Genomic DNA, 21635 nt, shown 5'->3' on the forward strand with positions numbered 1-21635 from the left:
TACAGTCTGATTGCAGACTACTTGTCACAGAGTATTCCTACACTCTGGTACTTTTACTTTTATTTAAGTACAAGCAGTGTTGGGCAAGTTACTTCCAAAATGTAATACAGTACATATTACTTATTACTGTCTTTTTAAAGTAATAAGTTACATTAGATTATTACTGTCTCTGAACTGTAATGGGTTACACTCAAGGATGGATTACTACACGGGCCTACCAGGCCCAGGCCAGCCTGGGGCCCAAGGGCCAAGGGGACCCTGAAGCCCAAGCCTCTGCGCTACCATTTCAACATTGTCTCTACAACATAATACAATTAATGGGGCCCTGAAGCCATATAGGGCGGTGGTGGCGAAGTAGGGCGGTGGTAGCGAAGTCCTGGGAACTGGAAGGTCACCAGTTCAAGTCCCCGAAAGACCTAGTGCCACCGTGGTGTCCCTGAGCAAGACACTGGTTACCTACACTGCTCCCCGGGCGCCGTACATAATGGCAGCCCACTGCTCCTAACACTAGGATGGGTCAAATGCAGAGACCGCATTTCGTTGTCCTCTGTACTCTGTGCAATGACAATAAAAGTTGAATCTTATCTTATCTTATCTTATATAACATTGGTTATATTCATCCATCCATCCATCTTCTCCCGCTTTTCCGTCAGGGTCGCGGAGGTAACAGCTCCAGCAGAGAGCCCCAAACTTTCCTTTCCCTGGCCACATCAACCAGCTCTGACTGGGGGATTCCAAGGCGCTCCAAGGCCAGCGAAGAGATATAATCCCTCCACCTGGTCCTAGGTCTACCCCTCGGTCTCTTCCCAGCTGGACGTGCCTGGAACCTAACCCTGTACAACAGCTCTGTCTAGCTGCAGCCAGTTCTTACATTTTAGATGTCTGATTTAAAACAGGCTTGTATTTTGGCATGCTGTATTGGTACTTTAACATAAAGGAAAACAACTTTTATAATATGGGGCATTCATTTGATTCTTCAGGCTACAGTTCACACTAAAGAAAGGTCATGACTCATGATTTACCGGTGGAGTTAGAGATCTCTGGAGGGTACAGAGTCAGATTAACACAGTTAATGGTTTAAAGCCCCCTCTGATTGTTTAAGACCCTGACTTAGTACTATAATAACCAAATGCTGAGCTTTGGTAACACTGACGACGCATGCATTGCACAACTCTTTGTGTCCAAAGATATAATCCCTCCACCTGGTCCTAGGTCTACCCCTCGGTCTCTTCCCAGCTGGACGTGCCTGGAACACCTCCCTAGGGAGGCGCCCAGGTGGCATCCTTCAGATGCCCGAACCACCTCAACTGGCTCCTTTCAACACGAAGGAGCAGCGCTTCTACTCCGAGTCCCTCCCGGATGACTGAACTTCTCACCTTATCCCTAAGGGAGATGCCAGCCACCCTGCGGAGAAATCCCATTTCGGCCGCTTGTATCCGCGATCTCGTTCTTTCGGTCATGACCCATCCTTCATGACCATAGGTGAGGGTAGGAACGAAGATGGCCCGGTAGACAGAGAGCTTTGCCTTCTGGCTCAGCTCTCTTTTCGTCACAACGGTGCGGTAAAGCGACTGCAGTACCGCTCCCGCTGCTCCGATTCTCCGGCCCATCTCATGTTCCATTGTTCCCTCACTCGAGAACAAGACCCCGAGATACTTGAACTCCTTCACTTGGGGTAAGGCTTCATTCCCTACCTGGAGTGGACAGTCCATCGGTTTCCTGCTGAAAACCATGGCCTCCAATTTGGAGGTGCTGATCCTCATCCCAGCCGCTTCACACTCGACCGCGAACCGATCCAGTGAGTGCTGAAAGTCACAGACCGATGAAGCCATTAGGACCACATCATCGGCAAAAAGCAGTGGTGCAATCCTTAGCCCACCGAACTGCAGACCCCCTCCCCCACGACTACGCCTCGAAATCCTGTCCATGAATATCACAAACAGGACTGGTGACAAAGCGCAGCCCTGGCGGAGGCCAACCCTCACCGGAAATCGGTCTGACGTGCTGCCGAGGACCCGGACACAGCTCTCGCTTTGAGAGTACAGAGATTGGATGGCCCTGAGTAGAGACCCCCTCACCCCATACTCCCGCAGCACCTCCCACAGTATCTCCCTGGGAACCCGGTCATACGCCTTCTCCAAATCCACAAAGCACATGTAGACCGGATGAGCGTACTCCCAGGCCCCCTCCAGGATCCTTGCGAGAGTGAAAAGCTGGTCCGTCGTTCCATGACCAGGACGAAAACCTCATTGTTCCTCTTCAATCTGAGGTTCGACAATCGGCCGGACCCTCCTTTCCAGCACCTTAGAGGAAACGTTCCCGGGGAGGCTGAGTAATGTGATGCCTCTGTAATTGGCACACACCCTCTGATCCCCCTTTTTAAAAAGAGGAACCACCACCCCGGTCTGCCACTCCGTCGGTACTGTTTCCGACTTCCACGCAATGTTGATGAGACGTGTCAACCATGACAGTCCCTCAACACCCAGAGCCTTCAGCATTTCTGGGTGGATCTCATCCACCCCCGGGGCTTTGCCACTGTGGAGTTGTTTGACTACATCAGTGACTTCCCCCTATGATATTGGAGTTGATCCCCTTTCATACTCCAGCTCCACTTCTAACATAGAGGGTGGAGTTGTCGGATTCAGGAGTTCCTCAAAGTGTTCCTTCCACCGCCCTAACACACTATCAGTTGAAGTCAACAGCGTCCCATCCTTACTGTACACAGCTTGGATGGTTACCTGCTTCCCCCTCCTGAGGTGTCGGACGGTTTTCCAGAACAACTTTGGTGCCGACCGAAAGTCCTTCTCCATGGCTTCTCCGAACTTCTCCCACACCCGCTGCTTTGCCTCGGCCACGGCTGAGGCTGCTGCCCTTCGGGCCAGTCGATACCTTGCAACTGCGTCAGGAGTACCCAGGGATAACATATCCCGGAAGGCCTCCTTCTTCAGTCGGACAGCTTCCCTGACCACCGGTGTCCACCACGAGGTTCGAGGGTTACCGCCCCTTGAGACACCTAAGACTTTGAGACCACAGCTCCCCGCCGCAGCTTCGGCAATAGAGGCTTTGAACACCGCCCACTCTGGTTCAATGTCCCCAGCCTCCACAGGGATGCCTGAAAAGCTCCGCCGGAGGTGTGAGTTGAAGGCCTCCTGGACTTGGGACTCCTCCAAACATTCCCAGTTCACCCGCACTACACGTTTGGGCTTACCAGGTCTGTCCAGAGGCTTCCCCCGCCACTCGACCCAACTCACCACCAGATGGTGATCAGTTAACTCCGCCCCTCTCTTCACCCGAGTGTCCAAAACATGCGGCTTCAGGTCCGATGATACGATAACAAAATCGATCATGTGCTCTGGTACCACGTACACTTATGAGCATCCTTATGTTCGAACATGGTGTTTGTTATGGCCAATCCATGACTAGCATAGAAGTCCAGTAGCAAACCACCACTCCGGTTCAGATCAGGGGGGCCGTTCCTCCCAATCACGCCCCTCCAAGTGTCTCCATCATTGCCCACGTGTGCGTTGAAGTCTCCCAGCAAGACTAAGGAGTCCCCTTCAGGAGCCCCATACAGGACTTCTTTCAGGGTCTCCAAGAAGGCCGAATACTCTGAACTGCTGTTTGGTGCATAAACACACACAACAGTCAGAGTTTTCCCCCCCATGACCCGCAGGCGTAGGGAGGTGACCCTCTCGTCCACTGGGGTAAACTCCAACAAAGCAGCACTCAACCGGGGGCTTGTGAGTATCCCCACACCCGCTCGGCGCCTCACACCTTGGGCAACTCCGGAGAAGAATAGAGTCCAACCCCTATCCAGAAGTAAGGTTCCAGAGCAGACGCTGTGCGTAGAGGTGAGCCCCACCAGATCCAACTGGTAACGATCCACCTCCCGCACAAACTCCGGCTCCTTCCCCACCAGAGAGGTGACATTCCACGTCCCCAAAGCCAGCTTCTGTCGCCTGAGTCTGGTCCGTCGAGAACCTCTGCTTTCACTGCCACCCTTCTGGCAGCGCACCCGACCCCATAGTTGTTTCCCGTAGGTGGTGGGCCCGCGGGACGGAGAAGCGGAGGTGTTGCCCACGTTGCTTTTTCGGGCTGTGCCCGGCCGGGCTCCGTGGCAAGCCCGGCCACCAGACGCTCGCTGACGAGTCCTCCTTCTGGGCCTGGCTCCAGAAGGGGACCCCGGGCTTCCTCCGGGCCGGGTATCCTCGCTTCCAAGTGTGTTATTCATGGAGTCTTTTTGAACCAATCTTAGTCTGGCCCCTTACCTGAGACCAATTTGCCATGGGAGACCCTACCAGGAACACAAGGTTCCAGACAACACAGCCCCCAGGTTCATCGGGGCACACAAACCTCTCCACCACGATAAGGTGCTGGTTCTCGGAAACATTGGTTATATTATGTAATATATCTCAATAGGGCCCCTCAATCATATGCCATGGGTTGTGTAATTAATTCATCCCTCATACGATAAAGCTCCCCCCCTTAAATTAAATAGAATGGCATATGATAGGTCATATAGGGCCCCTGAACCACAGCTTATGAATGTTATTCATCCCTTTATATCAGAAAAGGGCCCTTAAATCAGTTAGAATGGGGTAGGATATACCATAAGGCAGGGGTTCCATAGCCGTGGGAAGATGATTTGGGTTGGGGGTGCTGAAGACTGAGAGGTGTTCCGATAGGCTAAATAAAAGACAGGCATACGTGTGCGCAATATTTAAACACCACACGATGTATTTCATTGTAAACCAGATAGGCTACTGTGATGTGAACACTAAAACAAAAGACTACTTATTTCAATAAAAAAATGTTTACAGCTTTAAAGACGGTATTGTAAATGAGCGACTTCCGAAAAAACATTAAACCAAACAAGCATCAACAGAAACCTGCAGTGTTCTCAGGGGCAGGGAAGAATGCACAATATGTCTATTAGTATCTGTTGAGCTGTGGTGCACTACTGTTGCACAGATAACGTTGCATTCGGAGGAAAAGCATACACGGAGAGTGAATTATCTTTAGCCGTACTTGGCGTATTTATTCGGTGTGCTCTGACACATCAGTCTCACGGTCAGAGCTACTACGGCATCAACTACTACTGAACAAGCATTTAGTTCAACCTTTTATAGGCTGTACCTTAGAATCGCACACAACTGAGAACAGTTATTATATCTCAACAATCTCAACTGACATGAAAAACAAAAAAGTCAGCGTCGAACTATTTACAGTACACTGCTCGGCGGCAGCTGAGCTGATCAAATCAAGCGCTTACCGTTGGGCCTTTCACAGTACTACTCCAAACACGGACTGACGCTCAGGCGTCATGGAAATAAAATCTCTCATGAGCGCATTCATGTCCACATCGTCCATAATGTCTTTGTGGACATTCATCAATGAAAGATGCGTCAGCCTCTTCTGTGTCATTGTGGACCTTAACCAAGTCTTTAACCTTCTCAAAGTGGAGAACGATCGTTCCGATGAGGCCACTGATATTGGCAGAGCCAGACATAACTGGATGACTTTCTCAACCTCAGAAAAGAGAGCTCTCGTCTGTGGATGGAGATTACAAAGACGTGCTGCTACATCTTTAACTGTGGTGCACCGAGACTCCTTGGTGACAGTGTTCAGCATTTTAAGCTGGAGATCAAGGCGGCAGTTGTCCAGCTCCATAGGAAGCTGAAGGCTGTCCAAGTCCACTGTTTCTCCCTGTGCTGCTGCTATAACTGCCCTCTCTCTTTTCCCCGCTAGCGTCAAAGTCTCTTGGTCGAACCTTCTTTGAAGCTCCCCTGAAACTAGATCGACAGCCTCATAGAATTCCCGTTTCCAAGAGGCTGTTGGTGCGCTGCAAGTGAGTGCTTCTGGCTCTGCAGTTTGCCTAAATCGTGCCGGGGTTCTGCTCTCTCTCGTTTCTGGCATTTTGAGATCCATTCTTGAGGAATGTTCTTCCACCTTCTGAAACATCTGCACAACATTTGGGTCGTCTCGAAGGGCCGCAATGCTGTTTTTCAGTACATTTGCGCACTCAAGTGTGCCAAGCGCACTCATTGTGGAGCTCTGCAGCTTCCGTGCCACAGCCTCACACGGTTCAAACAGTGCCTGGCAACAGAGCAGGCCGAAGAGAGTTCTGCCTTTACGGGCTTGCTTCCACAGCCCGACAATCTTTGCTCTGCTGTCACCTCTTGTGGTTTTGTCATCTTTCAACAACGTTAGTGTGGCCAGCAGAGTGTTGTAAGATGAACATATGCGCCTGATGGCTGTGGCCCGCACACACCACCTGGTTGGGCACAGGCCTAGGATGTTAACTGCAACCTCGTCGCAACTACTGAAAAGCGATTCATAAAGCTGTTTACGCTTTGACGACTCTCGTATCACACCAGCAACACCCCGCACAAAGTTTAATGTATCGGCCACTAGGCCAACTTCGCAGGCGACTTCTTGGAGAACTAAATCAAGTGCGTGGTTGTTGCAGTGAACGTACATGGACAGAGGGCACAGTTCTTTCAGACGGGCCTGGACTCCTGAGAAACAGCCGGACATATTACTAGCGCCATCAAAACAATAAGCAATAAGTCTTTCAATCGGAATGTTCAGTCTCGAAAACACATCCTTGATGCAAGAAAATAAAGTTTGTCCGGTAGAGTCAGGAGCATTATAAAAACCCCAAAACAAGCAATGCGCCTCCAGGCTGCTGTCAACAAACTGCAAACAACATGAGAACTGTTCTGTGGTGCTAATGTCAGTAGTGCCATCAGCAACTAGTCCATAAAACATGGATTCGGAAGAATTGGCGACAATGTTCCTCTGAATTGCATGCGCGAACTGTTGAATGATCTCGTTCTGTATGGTGTTTGACATCCAATTGTCTCGTCTCATAATCCACTCTCTTTCCTTCGGAAGATCATATGTTCGCTCCAGCATGTATCCAAACAGTATACCATCACGTGTAGTGTCTCCCCTGAACGGAATACCTTTGCTGCCCAAAAAACGAATACTTCTGAACAGTAGTTCCAAAACATGACGAGCAGTCGCCTGTTGTTTGCAAACCGCATCAGATAAGAGAGCGTTAATCGGTGTGCCTTCCAGTGCAGCAAGTCTCTGAATGGAGTCTGTGTGCAGTTTAGATTTTTCATGTTCGTTGAATTTTGAGGTAGCCTTACGCCAGTTTCCGAAACCACCCGACAGAAATGGGTTGTCTGCACGAACACTATCAGCATTGATCAGTCTTTTTTCTTTGGCTCTCAGGCAAGCAAAACACAAGACACGATCTATCTCTGGAACATAATGTAGCCACTTCCACCTGTTAAACCAGGATGGTGAAAATGTACGACTGTACGTTTCATTCCCACAACGTCGACCAGGAAAATTAAAGTTCAACGGTTGGAAAGGCTCAGTGGGTACACATCCACTGTCAGTGGCAGCAGCATTGTGCAGAGACGTGGCGGGCTTTGGAGGGCCGTTATTACCGTCATCACTTGTGTCAGTGATCTCTGCATCTTCTGAAACGGAGGATGAACTGCTGCTGCTAGCTGGATTTGTTTCCGTTTCTCCAATCTGGAGACACTCTGGTGGTGTAGACCTACTGGTTTTAGACACTGGTATTGGTAATCCACTGAAAAAATCTGAAATTCGTTTCTGTGCCATTTTAACGTTCAGGCTGCCATTTTAGCTTAAACAATCCCGTGGCTACTTCATATGACATCTGATATAACCAGAATGCACAGCGCTATCGAAAACGTTTTGAAGATTATTTTTGTAATAATTAAGAAACTGTATTAAACCATATTACACAACATAATTTTAAATTTTAGACATTTTATGCATTTAATAGTTTATGTATTTTATCGTTAGGTTTTTTTTGTCAACTGGCGGGGCTGCTACGATATTCCAACTGTCGGGACCAGACCTCCAGCACCCCTACTTCCCACTGCTATGAGGGGTTCTCAACCTTTTGCAAGCTGGGCCCCCCTTTCAAAGGTTAGAATATTGTTTCTCTTTATAATAATAATAAGTTATACAAAATGTATAAATATAATACTAATAATTATAATAATAATAATTATTATTATTACTATGACATAGCTGGATGTGTCAATAGAGGGCGCTAGTTAGAAAACTGTGGACAGGCAGTCTGGACAGGGATGGTTACAATACTAACAGTTAAGTCAATGTAAAATGGAGCGGCGTGTATTAAGTGGAGGCGGACAGTTTATGGCATAGCCTATGTTTATTATGTTCATTTGAATCGTAACATTTCCTGCTTCTGAAACGTGTTTGTGAGTCGTGTGTTCTGAACTGTTTGTGTGAGTAATTTATTGAAGGAGCCTTTTCTCGTCGTCACAGGCCCAGGGGCCCAATGACTCTTAATCCGTCCCTGGTTACACTACTTTTGAGTTACTTTCACCAAAATAACCGCAAAAGTATGGCTTTAAATGCTAACATGTAGTTTATTTCAGCTCATTAATTAAAGCTATCTATTGCAGTATGCTGAAATTAAACGTAGCTATGCTCCGTTTAAGGGGGTTGCATGATATGTGATACCGGTAACATTACTGTGTGTTATTAATAACATGTTAGTGGAGCCTCTGCACGGCCCTGTAACCTGCTGTATATGAACGAGTCTCTATGGCAACGTTAGCTCACCTTGTCATTGGTGTGTTAACGGGGATTTGGTTGTCAAGCTTTCTAAAAGCCGGCAATTCCACAGAGGACAGAAGCTGCAGATCTTCAACACTGAGTCTCTTAACTTCTCAGGGTTCAAGCAGCAGAACCAGAGAAAGTTACTTTCTTTTCTCCGAGCCTGCAGCTCTGCATTGTGAGCCTGCAGCTCTGCATTGTGAATCTGTTTCTGCAGCCCTCTTAACCAATAGTAAACAGGCTTACTGAGTTAATATTCTACCTGCACAATTATTTCTCTGGTGTCGGAATGTCTCGCGATGTTTGTGAATTCTTAGAAACTAAACACCACATCATTTCGGGTTAAAATGTGTTGTAACTGCGTTGCTGAGAATTGTAACGGGTATTATATTACCCAAATTTCAGAAGTAATGCGTTACATTACTGGGTTACAGCAAAAAGTAATACATTACTGTAACTCCGTTACTTTTGTAACACGTTACACCCAACTCTGAGTACAAGATGTGAGTACTTCTACCACCTGTTTTCATAATACATAAATATATGATTGTCTCTGCAGGAGGTGGTTCCCCTTTAAGTCTTTGCACAACCAGTACTTCCGCATTAGAAGCCCTGCCCACCTCCCTTACTGTTGCTGTGTGATCGTCGGGTCTTGTGACTCTCCTCTCTTCCACCAACATGATCACTACTGTGAGGTTTACTCTGTTGTTCCTCGCCTTTTCCTTCTCTCAGGGATTTCAGAACGACCTCTTCGATGAAGTGGACGAAGTGGAGCAGACTGAGCGCGTCGTCCAGGCTTCAAAATATGGCTCTCTGTGGCCTCTGCCGCAGAAAGTGCAGATCTCTGAGGTTTCATTCAAGTTAAACGGCTTCAGCTTCAAAATAAGCGACGCCAAAGAGTCCACCGCGGGGCCGAGCTGCAGCCTCCTGCAGGATGCGTACAGGAGGTCAGAAGCTTTAATTCACTTAGCAGGGGTGGGAGAAGTAGGCTACTCAGATCTAGAGGTAGAAGTACCAGAGTGTAGGAATACTCTGTCACAGTAAAAGTCCTGCATTCAAAATGTTCCTCCAGTAAAAGTAGAAAGTATTCTCATCAAGTACTTAAAGTAGCGACAGTAAAAGTAGTCATTGTTTGATTGGTCCATTTCAGAATAATATCTCTGATATGTTTTATAATTATTGATCATTAAAGTGTTCTCAGAGCTGGTAAAGGTGCAGCTAGTTTGAATGGCTTTGTATACTGCAGGGTAGCTGCTGGATTTACTCCACGCGAACTAAAGTCTGATTTAAGGGCTGATTATATTTACCATCATTAATCCAGATCTGTAAAGTGACTAAAGGGATTAAATAAATGTAGTGGAGTAAAAGTACACCATTTACCTCTGAATTGTAGTGGAGTAGAAACACAAAGTGCCAGAAATTTGAAATACTTAAGTTTAGTCGCTCAAAAGTGTACATAAACACGGTGCTTGAGTAAATGTACTTTGTCATGTACAACTGTCATTTAGTAAGTCTGTTTTTTTGCTCTGTTTTCAGTTTCTCTCTCTCTCTCTCTCTCTCTCTCTCTCTCTCTCTCTCTCTCTCTCTCTCTCTCTTTCTCTGTGTTTGCTATGTTGCATTCATGGACCAATCCCCTCATGGTAAACAATGGTCTCCCTTGCTCTGCCCCTCTTACAGGTATTATGAGTACATGTTTGGCAGCTTTAAAAGGCAGGAGGTGAGGAAAAGCCGACGAGCCGGCCCGTCTGAGCTGACGGAGCTGCAGGTGTGGATCACCTCTCCTGAGTCTGACTGTGACTCGTTCCCCAGTGTGGCTTCTGATGAGTCATGTTAGTCTCTGCTCTTCCTCATTGTTTATATCACATGTATTATCACGAGATGGTCATGTGCCTCAGTGGCTAATTTACTTTATGTGTGTTTTATAGAAATAATATGATAAAGTTTTAAAGATTAAACTTTCCAACGGTATATAACGTAGTTAAAAGAAACTCTAAAAGTTAAACAATTCTGTGCATTCACTTTTGAACGTTTATTATTTAATGTATTAATACTTAGACTTTTACTTACATTTTGAATGCACTTATAACACTTTATAATCAATACCTTGCTCAAAAAAACAATGTAAAGAGATTGAGGGAAGTTAAAGTACTTTATTTTAATAACATTGTGAGGTGCTACTTTAAACCTTTTCCCCCGAAGTAAATGTACTATTTACTAAATGTATTTGACCTCTATAGTCCTAATTTCTCCAACTTGGTGTAAAAAAACACATTATAAGCTTCTAATATACAACAGCTCTGTCTAGCTGCAGCCAGTTCTTACATTTTAGATGTCTGATTTAAAACAGGCTTGTATTTTGGCATGCTGTATTGGTACTTTAACATAAAGGAAAACAACTTTTCATAATATGGGGCATTCATTTGATTCTTCAGGCTACAGTTCACACTAAAGAAAGGTCATGACTCATGATTTACCGGTGGAGTTAGAGATCACCTGGAGGGTACAGAGTCAGATTAACACAGTTAATTGTTTAAAGCCCCCTCTGATTGTTTAAGACCCTGACTTTAGTACTATAATAACCAAATGCTGAGCTTTGGTAACACTGACGACGCATGCATTGCACAACTCTTTGTGTCCACAGATGAGCTGACAGTGGGTCAGCCGTACGCTGTCCTCAAAGCACCGAAGGTCTGGGGAGCCCTGCATGGTAAATATTGAGTTTATTTCCCCTTGAAAGCATCATTTCAGAGACTTCCTACATCACGACTGCAATCAACAATTATTTCATGTATCCATTAATGAGTACATCATCATTTCAAACCTCATGTTGGTCAAGATCCTAAAGATATTACATTAAAAATTATATAAAAACTGAAAAAAGCTCACAATTCTTTGGTATGACAAGCTGTAAACATACATTTGGCTTGATGAATACTGTAGCTCAAAGGATTTTTTCAGTATTTTGTTAAATATTGATATTTAATAGCAGACATGAGAATGATATCACTCTGACTCTGCATTTATTTAGTATTTAAAATGATTAGTCAGTTACCACAACTGTTAATAAGTATTTTTCTATCAATGAATTTACTATAATCACTGAATCAGCATTATCCTGCACCATTATAAACTCTAAAACACAGATTCAAAATGTTTGCATGAGACATATCTCCACATTTTCATCAATGCAATATAATAAAAGGGTGTTGTGTTTATAAAGTGCTGAGTCTGCAAGAAAGTTCTGTGGCAAAGTTAGCATCACTTCCTGCTATATAAAATGATAGTGTTTTTTTATTGTTATCAACTTTCATCACAATTCTGTGGGCTGCTATCAAATGACAGTTACTCATTTTATTGTATCATAAAGACATTGTGTTTATTTTGAATCTTTGCAGGTCTGGAAACATTCAGCCAGTTGGTGTACGGAGATGAAAATGGAGCTGTAAGTAAAAAAAAAAGAGGATTGTTTACTGTTTAATTCATATTCAGGATCAAAGGTCAACTGTATGTTTAATTTGGGTTGATTTTCACTTTTTATTTTTTCAGAAAAGCATCAACTCAACAACAATCAGCGACTTCCCCAGATTTGCTCACAGAGGCATCTTACTGGACAGCTCTCGGCATTTCCTGCCCATTAAAGTCCTCTTGGCTAATCTGGTACGTCACAAACACCTTCTTTATTATGTTTTCTCATGTTTAATTGTATTCACAGCTTGAATTAAATATTTTCCTTTTGTCCATTCATACAGGAAACGATGGCAATGAACAAATTCAATGTTTTCCACTGGCACATCGTGGACGATCCTTCCTTCCCTTACCTGAGCCGAACATTCCCGCAGCTGAGTCAGCAGGTCAGACTGGTTATCGGTTCATATCTCAGCACTGACAAGTAGACTTTCAGTCCTTATACCTCTCTTTAGAAAGCTGCTCTGACTGAAAATGTCATTGTAAAAAAAAAAACGGTCACATATTGTCATGGCCTGGCTCTTTGCCATGACAAAAGAATGCGGAGAGGACACAATGTAAAGAAAGGTATCTATTATAATTAACCCAACACACAAAGGGAGCTACCATATTGAGGTGAGTTATCAATAGTCAGTAATATCAATAGTGTAGATGTGTGAGCATGGTGTAGTGTTGTATGCAGAACCAAGACAATGACGAACAAAAGTAAAAAGAGGAACGGGAGCTGCTCTCTCAACAGCCCTCAATCAATGCTAAGACGAAAAAGGAAAATCATTAAAGACACACACACATACACACACACACACACACACACACACACACACACACACACACACACACACACACACACACACACACACACACACACACACACACACACACACACACACACACTACAGGGAGAAGTAAGTGGTGTCCAGCAGTGGTCAGTCAGTAGGGGCTTGGACTGGGAATCGTAGGGCCGCCGGTTCAAGTCCCCAAACAGACTTGAAAAAAACAAGTTCACCTCGTAGGCCCTGCTGTGGTGTCCTTGAGCAAGGCACCGGACACCTCCAATCCCCCCTCCCCATTGCTCCCCGGGCGCTGCACAATAGCTGCCCACTGCTCCTAGTACTAGGATGGGTTAAATGCAGAGGACCAATTTCACTGTGTGTGCTCTGCTGTGTGCATGTATGTGACAATAAAGAGGGTTTCATCCTCTGATTCTATCTTCTAAAGCAGGGGTCGTCACAATAGACTCATACAGTGGGGCAAAAAAGTATTTAGTCAGCCACCAATTGTGCAAGTTCTCCCATTATAAAAGATGAGAGAGGCCTGTAATTTTTATCATAGGTATACCTCAACTATGAGAGACAGAATGAGAAAAAAAAATCCAGGAAATCACATTGTCTGATTTTTAAAGAATTTATTTCTAATGATTGTGGAAAATAAGTATTTGGTCAATAACAAAAGTTCATCTCAATACTTTGTTATATACCCTTTGTTGGCAATGACAGAGGTCAAACGTTTTCTGTAAGTCTTCACAAGGTTTCCACACACTGTTGCTGGTATTTTGGCCCATTCCACCATGCAGATCTCCTCTAAAGCACTGATGTTTTGGGGCTGTCGCTGGGCAACACGGACTTTCAACTCCCTCCAAAGATTTTCTATGGGGTTGAGATCTGGAGACTGGCTAGGCCACTCCAGGACCTTGAAATGCTTCTTACAAAGCCACTCCTTCGTTGCCCTGGCGGTGTGTTTGGGATCATTGTCATGCTGAAAGACCCAGCCACGCTTCACCTTCAGTGCCCTTGCTGATGGAAGGAGGTTTTCACTCAAAATCTCACGATACATGGCCCCATTCATTCTTTCCTTTACACGGATCAGTCGTCCTGGTCCCTTTGCAGAAAAACAGCCCCAAAGCATGATGTTTCCACCCCCATGCTTCACAGTAGGTATGGTGTTCTTTGGATGCAACTCTGCATTCTTTCTCCTCCAAACACGACGAGTTGAGTTTTTACCAAAAAGTTCTATTTTGGTTTCATCTGACCATATGACATTCTCCCAATCCTCTTCTGGATCATCCAAATGCCCTCTAGCAAACTTCAGACGGGCCTGGACATGTACTGGCTTAAGCAGGGGGACACGTCTGGAACTGCAGGATTTAAGTCCCTGGCGGCGTAGTGTGTTACTGATGGTAGCCTCTGTTACTTTGGTCCCAGCTCTCTGCAGGTCATTCACTAGGTCCCCCCGTGTGGTTCTGGGATTTTTGCTCACCGTTCTTGTGATCATTTTGACCCCACGGGGTGAGATCTTGCGTGGAGCCCCAGATCGAGGGAGATTAGCAGTGGTCTTGTATGTCTTCCATTTTCTAATAATTGCTCCCACAGTTGATTTCTTCACACCAAGCTGCTTACCTATTGCAGATTCAGTTTTCCCAGCCTGGTGCAGGTCTACAATTTTGTCTCTGGTCTCCTTTGACAGCTCTTTGGTCTTGGCCATAGTGGAGTTTGGAGTATGACTGTTTGAGGTTGTGGACAGGTGTCTTTTATACTGATAACGAGTTCAAAAAGGTGCCATTAATACAGGTAACGAGTGGAGGACAGAGGAGCCTCTTAAAGAAGAAGTTACAGGTCTGTGAGAGCCAGAAATCTTGCTTGTTTGTAGGTGACCAAATACTTATTTTACCGAGGAATTTACCAATAATTCTTTAAAAATCCTACAATGTGATTTTCTGGATTGTTTCCCCCATTCTGTCTCTCATAGTTGAAGTGTACCTATGGTGAAAATTACAGGCCTCTCTCATCTTTTTAAATGGGAGAACTTGCACAATTGGTGGCTGACTAAATACTTTTTTGCCCCACTGTATCTCACATAAAAGAATGTATGCCACATGTATAAAGACAGCCAAAATGGCAAAATGATGAGCAGCAACTTCAGAACTTAGTGACAAATGTCATTTAAGGTGATGATGATTATTGCACAGTATTTCAAGAAAAGTGTCTATATTGCACGTCACGTTTATTATACAAGATCTCAACGTTCTATATTGTGAAGTGGTCTGCCAGAGGCCGTGGTTGTTGCAAAGGCTAACCGCTGCAGGAAGGAAGGACCTGCGGTATCGCTCTGTGAGACACAGAGGGTGAAGCAGCCTGTCAGTGAAGGAGCTGAACAGTGCTGACACTTAGAAACAACATGTGTTGATAGATCAAAACCAGGAGATTGGCACGTTTTTGCCTTTTTTATATGACACAAAAAAGATCCAAAACACAAAGAATCCAGGGACATGAGATTTGAGAGCTGTCATAATATAATATACAAGAACAAAAGACTGATGAGTGGGTTTTAATGGGTTTCTATTGGGACATTTTTGTTAATAGACCTGTTATAAGAGCTGAGGTTGTTCTTCCAAAATTCAAAATTAGAAATACAAATCTCAGACCCTTGCCAAAATGTATGCCACATGTATAAAGACAGCCAAAATGACCGAAAAAAAATAAAAAGCCACGTGAATCCCTTGTGGCGCACAACTTAATATAGAGACATTGTTTGATTAACAATTTCATTACTCTGTTCGCAGGGAGCCTACCACCCTTACACACATGTGTATACACCTGCCGACGTGAAGATGGTGATCGAGTTTGGACGTCTGCGAGGCATTCGTGTTATCCCAGAGTTTGACACTCCTGGACACACACAGTCCTGGGGCAAAGGTGAGTTCAGCCAATGTTAGTGGAGAGAAAGAGTCACCAGCATTTATTATTTTACCCTCTCGAGTCCAATGGCATGTTTTGCTCCTAATCTTAGTCACATTTGACTCTTTACTGTGTAAAACGTGACACGAATAAAACTTTCTTTCAAAAACTGGAAGACTTTAGCAGATGTGTGTCTGAAAACCATTTAGCCTTTTTTCCTTCTGATTTTCTTCTCAGGGCAGAAAGATCTGCTCACTCCGTGTTACTCTGGCTCCAAACCCTCGGGCTCCTTCGGACCAGTGAACCCCATCCTGAACACAACGTATGACTTCATGAGCCAGTTCTTCAAGGAGATCAGCACCGTGTTCCCCGACGCCTACATTCACCTGGGAGGGGATGAGGTGGACTTCAGCTGCTGGTAAAACTGTCTGCACAATGTCAAAAACACTTCTCCTCAGCATCAATGATTAGATGGCAGGTAACATTTGGATGTATATGCTCTTTTCCTGCAGGAGATCCAACCCGGACATTCAGAAGTTCATGGAGCAGCAAGGCTTCGGACAAGACTTCACCAAACTGGAATCCTTCTATATTCAAAGGTGTGTTAATCATTTTATAGTCGGTAAAATGTACGTTCTGTTCATTCTAAAAAATATATGATTTTCAATTATTTTGTGCTGTTTTGTGTTTTATAGACTCTTGGATATCGTTGCCACTACCCAGAAGGGCTACATGATCTGGCAGGAGGTCTTTGACAACGGTGTTAAGGTAACTAAAGAGTAATTTCCATGTTCGATATACCAATATAATATAAGGCTTTTATATCATTTTTAATAATGTATGTTTTTGCTTTTCATTCTGTGTCATTAAAGAGAAAGTTTGACATTTTTGGAAATACACTTATTTGCTTTCTTCTATCGCATTTTGGATGAAGAGATAAATACCACTCATGTCTGCTAAATAAATTGCAGCGTGATGCGAAAGCTGAAAACTGGGGGTAAATTGCTAACCCGTCCAAAATAACAAAACCCACCTTCCGGCTCTTATAAGGTCCTTTTTTTGTACGGATTACACAAACAAGATATGCTAACTAATTAGCTGTAGAGGTACTGTTAGGCAGATTTTCTTCCATTTTCTAAGCTGCGCTAATCGGCCTCTTGTGGTTTCTTTAGATTTTGTGTGCTATCAATCTAATCGCCAAAGTCTCAGCTGGAAAGAAAATAAACGTATTTCCTAAAATGTGTAATTATTTTTAACCAACCTCCACAGGTCATGTAGTATGTAATCTAAGTTCAGTAGCTTGGTCTGTAACTATTGCAGTTGAAGGCAGACACAGTAGTGCATGTGTGGATCGGCGGCGGAGCAAATGAAGAGATGGCTAAAGTCACAGGAGAAGGGTACACCACCATCCTCTCCGCCCCATGGTACCTAGATTACATTAGCTACGCACAGGACTGGCAGAAGTACTACAAGGTTGAGCCACTCAACTTCAACGGTCAGTGAGCATAAAAGTGACATTCTTTGTCGAATCAGTTTTGGTGAAGGAAATTAAGCATTTGGGCATGTTTAATCAGAGGCACAACCGAAATCTGGAATCTGTTCAACAGGCTTACACTTGCACAGTTGTGACAGAGAGAGTCAGAGACAGACATGACATGAATATTGGGGCTGTTTGGTTGGTGGTTTTTGTTATTGGTTGCTTCAGATCAATGCTGTGAAGGACCAACAACACTTGGCACAAATGTCTTTAATGGAGTCAAAGTAAAGTGCTGCAGGAATGGTTCAGAAAACCCTGGAAATAAATGTACATTTGTGCATTTTTTATGCGTTTTCGGTTAGATACCATTGGCTTTTTAAAGTGGAATCCTAGAGATGGCTACTTTCAGGGTCATGTCATCCCTGCAGCAGTCTTTCACAGAAGGCTTGCACATTGGTCTCCCCCCCATCTTTTCTTCTTTATCTTTCTCATACTGACACTTGTATGTATGTGTGCTATGTAGCTGAAACAAGACACACTTATCCACGTTTGGAAAGGAAACAAGCAGCAGTACCAGAGTGAGATGGCTAATGTAACCTCGTCAGGGTACCAGACCCTGCTGTCCACTCCCTGGTACCTGAACCGTATCTCCTACGGCCAAGACTGGAAGGCCCATTACCAGGCCGACCCGCAGGACTTTGAGGGTTCGTGTCTGCATGATTATTTTGCTTGGCAAGCCTTCAGCAATGACTGGTAATTTGGTGCTTGTGCAACATTGCTTTTTTAAATATACAGGACTTTGTCTCAGTCATAAATTCAGTTTTATTGTCGTTTAGTTGGTCTGACTTAGATTTTATAAGCTGTATTGCTTTGACTCTTGACAAATACCCCTTTGTTTGTCACTTCTGTGCAAGTACAGTGGGGCAAAAAAGTATTTAGTCAGCCACCAATTGTGCAAGTTCTCCCATTTAAAAAGATGAGAGAGGCCTGTAATTTTTATCATAGGTATACCTCAACTATGAGAGACAGAATGAGAAAGAAAATCCAGAAAATCACATTGTAGGATTTTTAAAGAATTTATTTCAAATGATTGTGGAAAATAAGTATTTGGTCAATAACAAAAGTTCATCTCAATACTTTGTTATATACCCTTTGTTGGCAATGACAGAGGTCAAACGTTTTCTGTAAGTCTTCACAAGGTTTTCACACTGTTGCTGGTATTTTGGCCCATTCCTCCATGCAGATCTCCTCTAAAGCAGTGATGTTTTGGGGCTGTCGCTGGGCAACACGGACTTTCAACTCCCTCCAAAGATTTTCTATGTGGTTGAGATCTGGAGACTGGCTATGCCACTCCAGGACCTTGAAATGCTTCTTACGAAGCCACTCCTTCGTTGCCCTGGCGGTGTGTTTGGGATCATTGTCATGCTGAAACACCCAGCCACGCTTCATCTTCAGTACCCTTGCTGATGGAAGGAGGTTTTCACTCAAAATCTCACGATACATGGCCCCATTCATTCTTTCCTTTACACGGATCAGTCGTCCTGGTCCCTTTGCAGAAAAACAGCCCCAAAGCATGATGTTTCCACCCCCATGCTTCACAGTAGGTATGATGTTCTTTGGATGCAACTCTGCATTCTTTCTCCTCCAAACACGACGAGTTGGGTTTTTACCAAAAAGTTATATTTTGGTTTCATCTGACCATATGACATTCTCCCAATCCTCTTCTGGATCATCCAAATGCCCTCTAGCAAACTTCAGACGGGCCTGGACATGTACTGGCTTAAGCAGGGGGACACGTCTGGAACTGCAGGATTTAAGTCCCTGGCGGCGTAGTGTGTTACTGATGGTAGCCTCTGTTACTTTGGTCCCAGCTCTCTGCAGGTCATTCACTAGGTCCCCCCGTGTGGTTCTGGGATTTTTGCTCACCGTTCTTGTGACCATTTTGACCCCACGGGGTGAGATCTTGCGTGGAGCCCCAGATCGAGGGAGATTAGCAATGGTCTTGTATGTCTTCCATTTTCTAATAATTGCTCCCACAGTTGATTTCTTCACACCAAGCTGCTTACCTATTGCAGATTCAGTTTTCCCAGCCTGGTGCAGGTCTACAATTTTGTCTCTGGTCTCCTTTGACAGCTCTTTGGTCTTGGCCATAGTGGAGTTTGGAGTATGACTGTTTGGACAGGTGTCTTTTATACTGATAACGAGTTCAAAAAGGTGCCATTAATACAGGTAACGAGTGGAGGACAGAGGAGCCTCTTAAAGAAGAAGTTACAGGTCTGTGAGAGCCAGAAATCTTGCTTGTTTGTAGGTGACCAAATACTTATTTTACCGAGGAATTTATAATTAATTCATTAAAAATCCTACAATGTGATTTCCTGGATTTTTTTTCTCATTCTGTCTCTCATAGATGAAGTGTACCTATGATAGAAATTACAGGCCTCTCTCATCTTTTTAAATGGGAGAAATTGCACAATTGGTGGCTGACTAAATACTTTTTTGCCCCACTGTATGTGTAAGCCTGTTGAATGAACAAAGAGAAAATGTTTTAATGGGATCTATTATGATCATTTTCATATTCATACATGTACTTTGAGTTTCTTCTCGAACATTTCAACATGCTTTAATGTACATATACTTATCCTCCTGAAACACTAGCAATTGTTTCTGTAATTCCCCCTACTGAAAATGTAAAAGTATTCTCAAATTGGTTTGTGAGAAAAACATGCTGTACCTTTTGCAAAGGGTTTTCTCAAGCCGAAGGTGATTTATTCCAATGAGCCTGTATGTCTTATTGCAAAACAAATTATGACAAAAAAAAGACATTTTCATAATATGTCCCATTTACTATTTGGCGATCAAAAGAGAGAACATAACTATATCATTAAAATGATTTAAATTAAATTACAAATATTTGTAGACTTCCACTTGCTTTGGTTGCCTTATTTCATTAACTATTTCATTTTAAAACAGGAACTGATGAACAAAAGAAGCTTGTGATTGGTGGAGAAGCCTGTTTGTGGGGGGAGTATGTGGATGCCACCAACCTCACACCCAGACTCTGGTATGATATTCAGTAATAAACTATTATGTTCTTTTAACCATAACCCACTACGTGAGTGTACAGTCAGGTTTAATTGTCTTTTGTCTCCCAGGCCTCGGGCCAGTGCTGTGGCAGAGCGTCTGTGGAGCGCCAAGGATGTAACGGACATCAACGACGCCTTCAACAGACTGTCTGTGCACCGCTGCCGCATGGTGGAGTGAGTACCTGATGCACTAAACGATCAATAACATTCAGATGATTTAAAAAAAAACAATAAATGGGATGAGATTAGACCAGAGATTGAACTCTTTTCCTGTGGTTATTTGACAAGTGAAGAAAAATCTAGAGGACTGTTTGGGCGCACTGCTCTGAAAGTAATGCATGACTGGATTTAAAACATTATTACATTTTTATTTTACTCTGCCATTCTTGCAGCAAGCAGTATATGAAAGTTAGCCAGATGCGATTATTGCAACTGCACAAATAAAAATGGCCGCTCGGACAGTCCTGCTTTGTTGATCTGAACTCTCATTCTTTTTCTACGATTAAAGAATGTCATAAAAAATCCTTTTGTAGTTTGCCATGATATATTTTTTACTATAGCATGTCATAAAAACAAAAATCCTAAAAATGAATTGTATAATATGGCATAAAAAGTTGTGAAGTTCACAAATGCTCATTTAATATCAAACGTATTTACGTTTCTTCTCCTATTTAAGGCGTGGGATTCCTGCTGAGCCGCTGTTTTCCAGCTACTGTCCCCGAGAGTACAAAGGTATCTGAAAGAAATCTGAGACATGGGAACAGCAAAGGGAAAGGAAATCCATCAACTCCATGTTTGTATTTCAAACTGAGGAATCATGCTGCCTTTTTAGAGATCTCACTGTCCTGACGCTCTGAGACACGTCATGCTTTTTAAATCAGCTCTACAGAACTGTCGATCATCACCTAACGTCGTAAACATCCTGAATTTGTAATTGCACTCTTTGTTTTTTATGAATGTTTGTATAAATGATTGTGAATAAAATGTTGACATTTTAGATGAGTCTAGTTTCATATGAAAAAGGAAGAAAAACAAGGCAATGAAATTCTGTTTCTGTACATTTATTTTCCAGCTAACAACATGGTTCATAATTACAATAACAGTTTCATCCTCTTTCCTGCAGTGGGAATTCACCCCATAAATTACATTATAATGACTCATTCTGATATGCTGTAAATCCTGGCAAAGCCTTTTCCGTGCTTCTGTTTCGGAGGCCTTTGGTCTCCGCTGCTGAAGACTTTTTCATTATTGAGATCACAGCAGACCAGACACTTTCTTAAGGAGGGCATTCTGGTCCTGGGG

The 21635-nt window shown here is 43.8% G+C and overlaps 1 protein-coding gene across 2 annotated transcripts; it reads left to right on the forward strand.

Annotated features, from left to right (window-relative positions):
* Nucleotides 1–9262: 9262 nt before the first annotated feature.
* Nucleotides 9263–21330, forward strand: hexb (hexosaminidase B (beta polypeptide)). Of its 2 annotated transcripts, none has more exons than XM_063889542.1 (14): nucleotides 9263–9581; nucleotides 10312–10463; nucleotides 11276–11341; nucleotides 12030–12076; nucleotides 12181–12291; nucleotides 12384–12485; nucleotides 15659–15791; nucleotides 16011–16191; nucleotides 16286–16372; nucleotides 16469–16541; nucleotides 17774–17954; nucleotides 20221–20311; nucleotides 20403–20507; nucleotides 21010–21330. In XM_063889542.1, exons 1-14 carry the CDS (start codon nucleotides 9313–9315, stop codon nucleotides 21071–21073), a joined length of 1662 nt encoding a protein of 553 aa, XP_063745612.1. In that variant the 5' UTR covers nucleotides 9263–9312; the 3' UTR covers nucleotides 21074–21330. The 2 variants fall into 2 exon arrangements, with proteins under 2 accessions (XP_063745612.1, XP_063745613.1); XM_063889543.1 differs by lacking the exon at nucleotides 17774–17954 and adding an exon at nucleotides 17094–17268 and having other exon boundaries at nucleotides 9266–9581.
* Nucleotides 21331–21635: the final 305 nt, after the last annotated feature.

The sequence above is a fragment of the Eleginops maclovinus genome, chromosome 8 (genome assembly GCF_036324505.1).
Source record: "Eleginops maclovinus isolate JMC-PN-2008 ecotype Puerto Natales chromosome 8, JC_Emac_rtc_rv5, whole genome shotgun sequence".
NCBI lineage: Eukaryota > Metazoa > Chordata > Actinopteri > Perciformes > Eleginopidae > Eleginops > Eleginops maclovinus.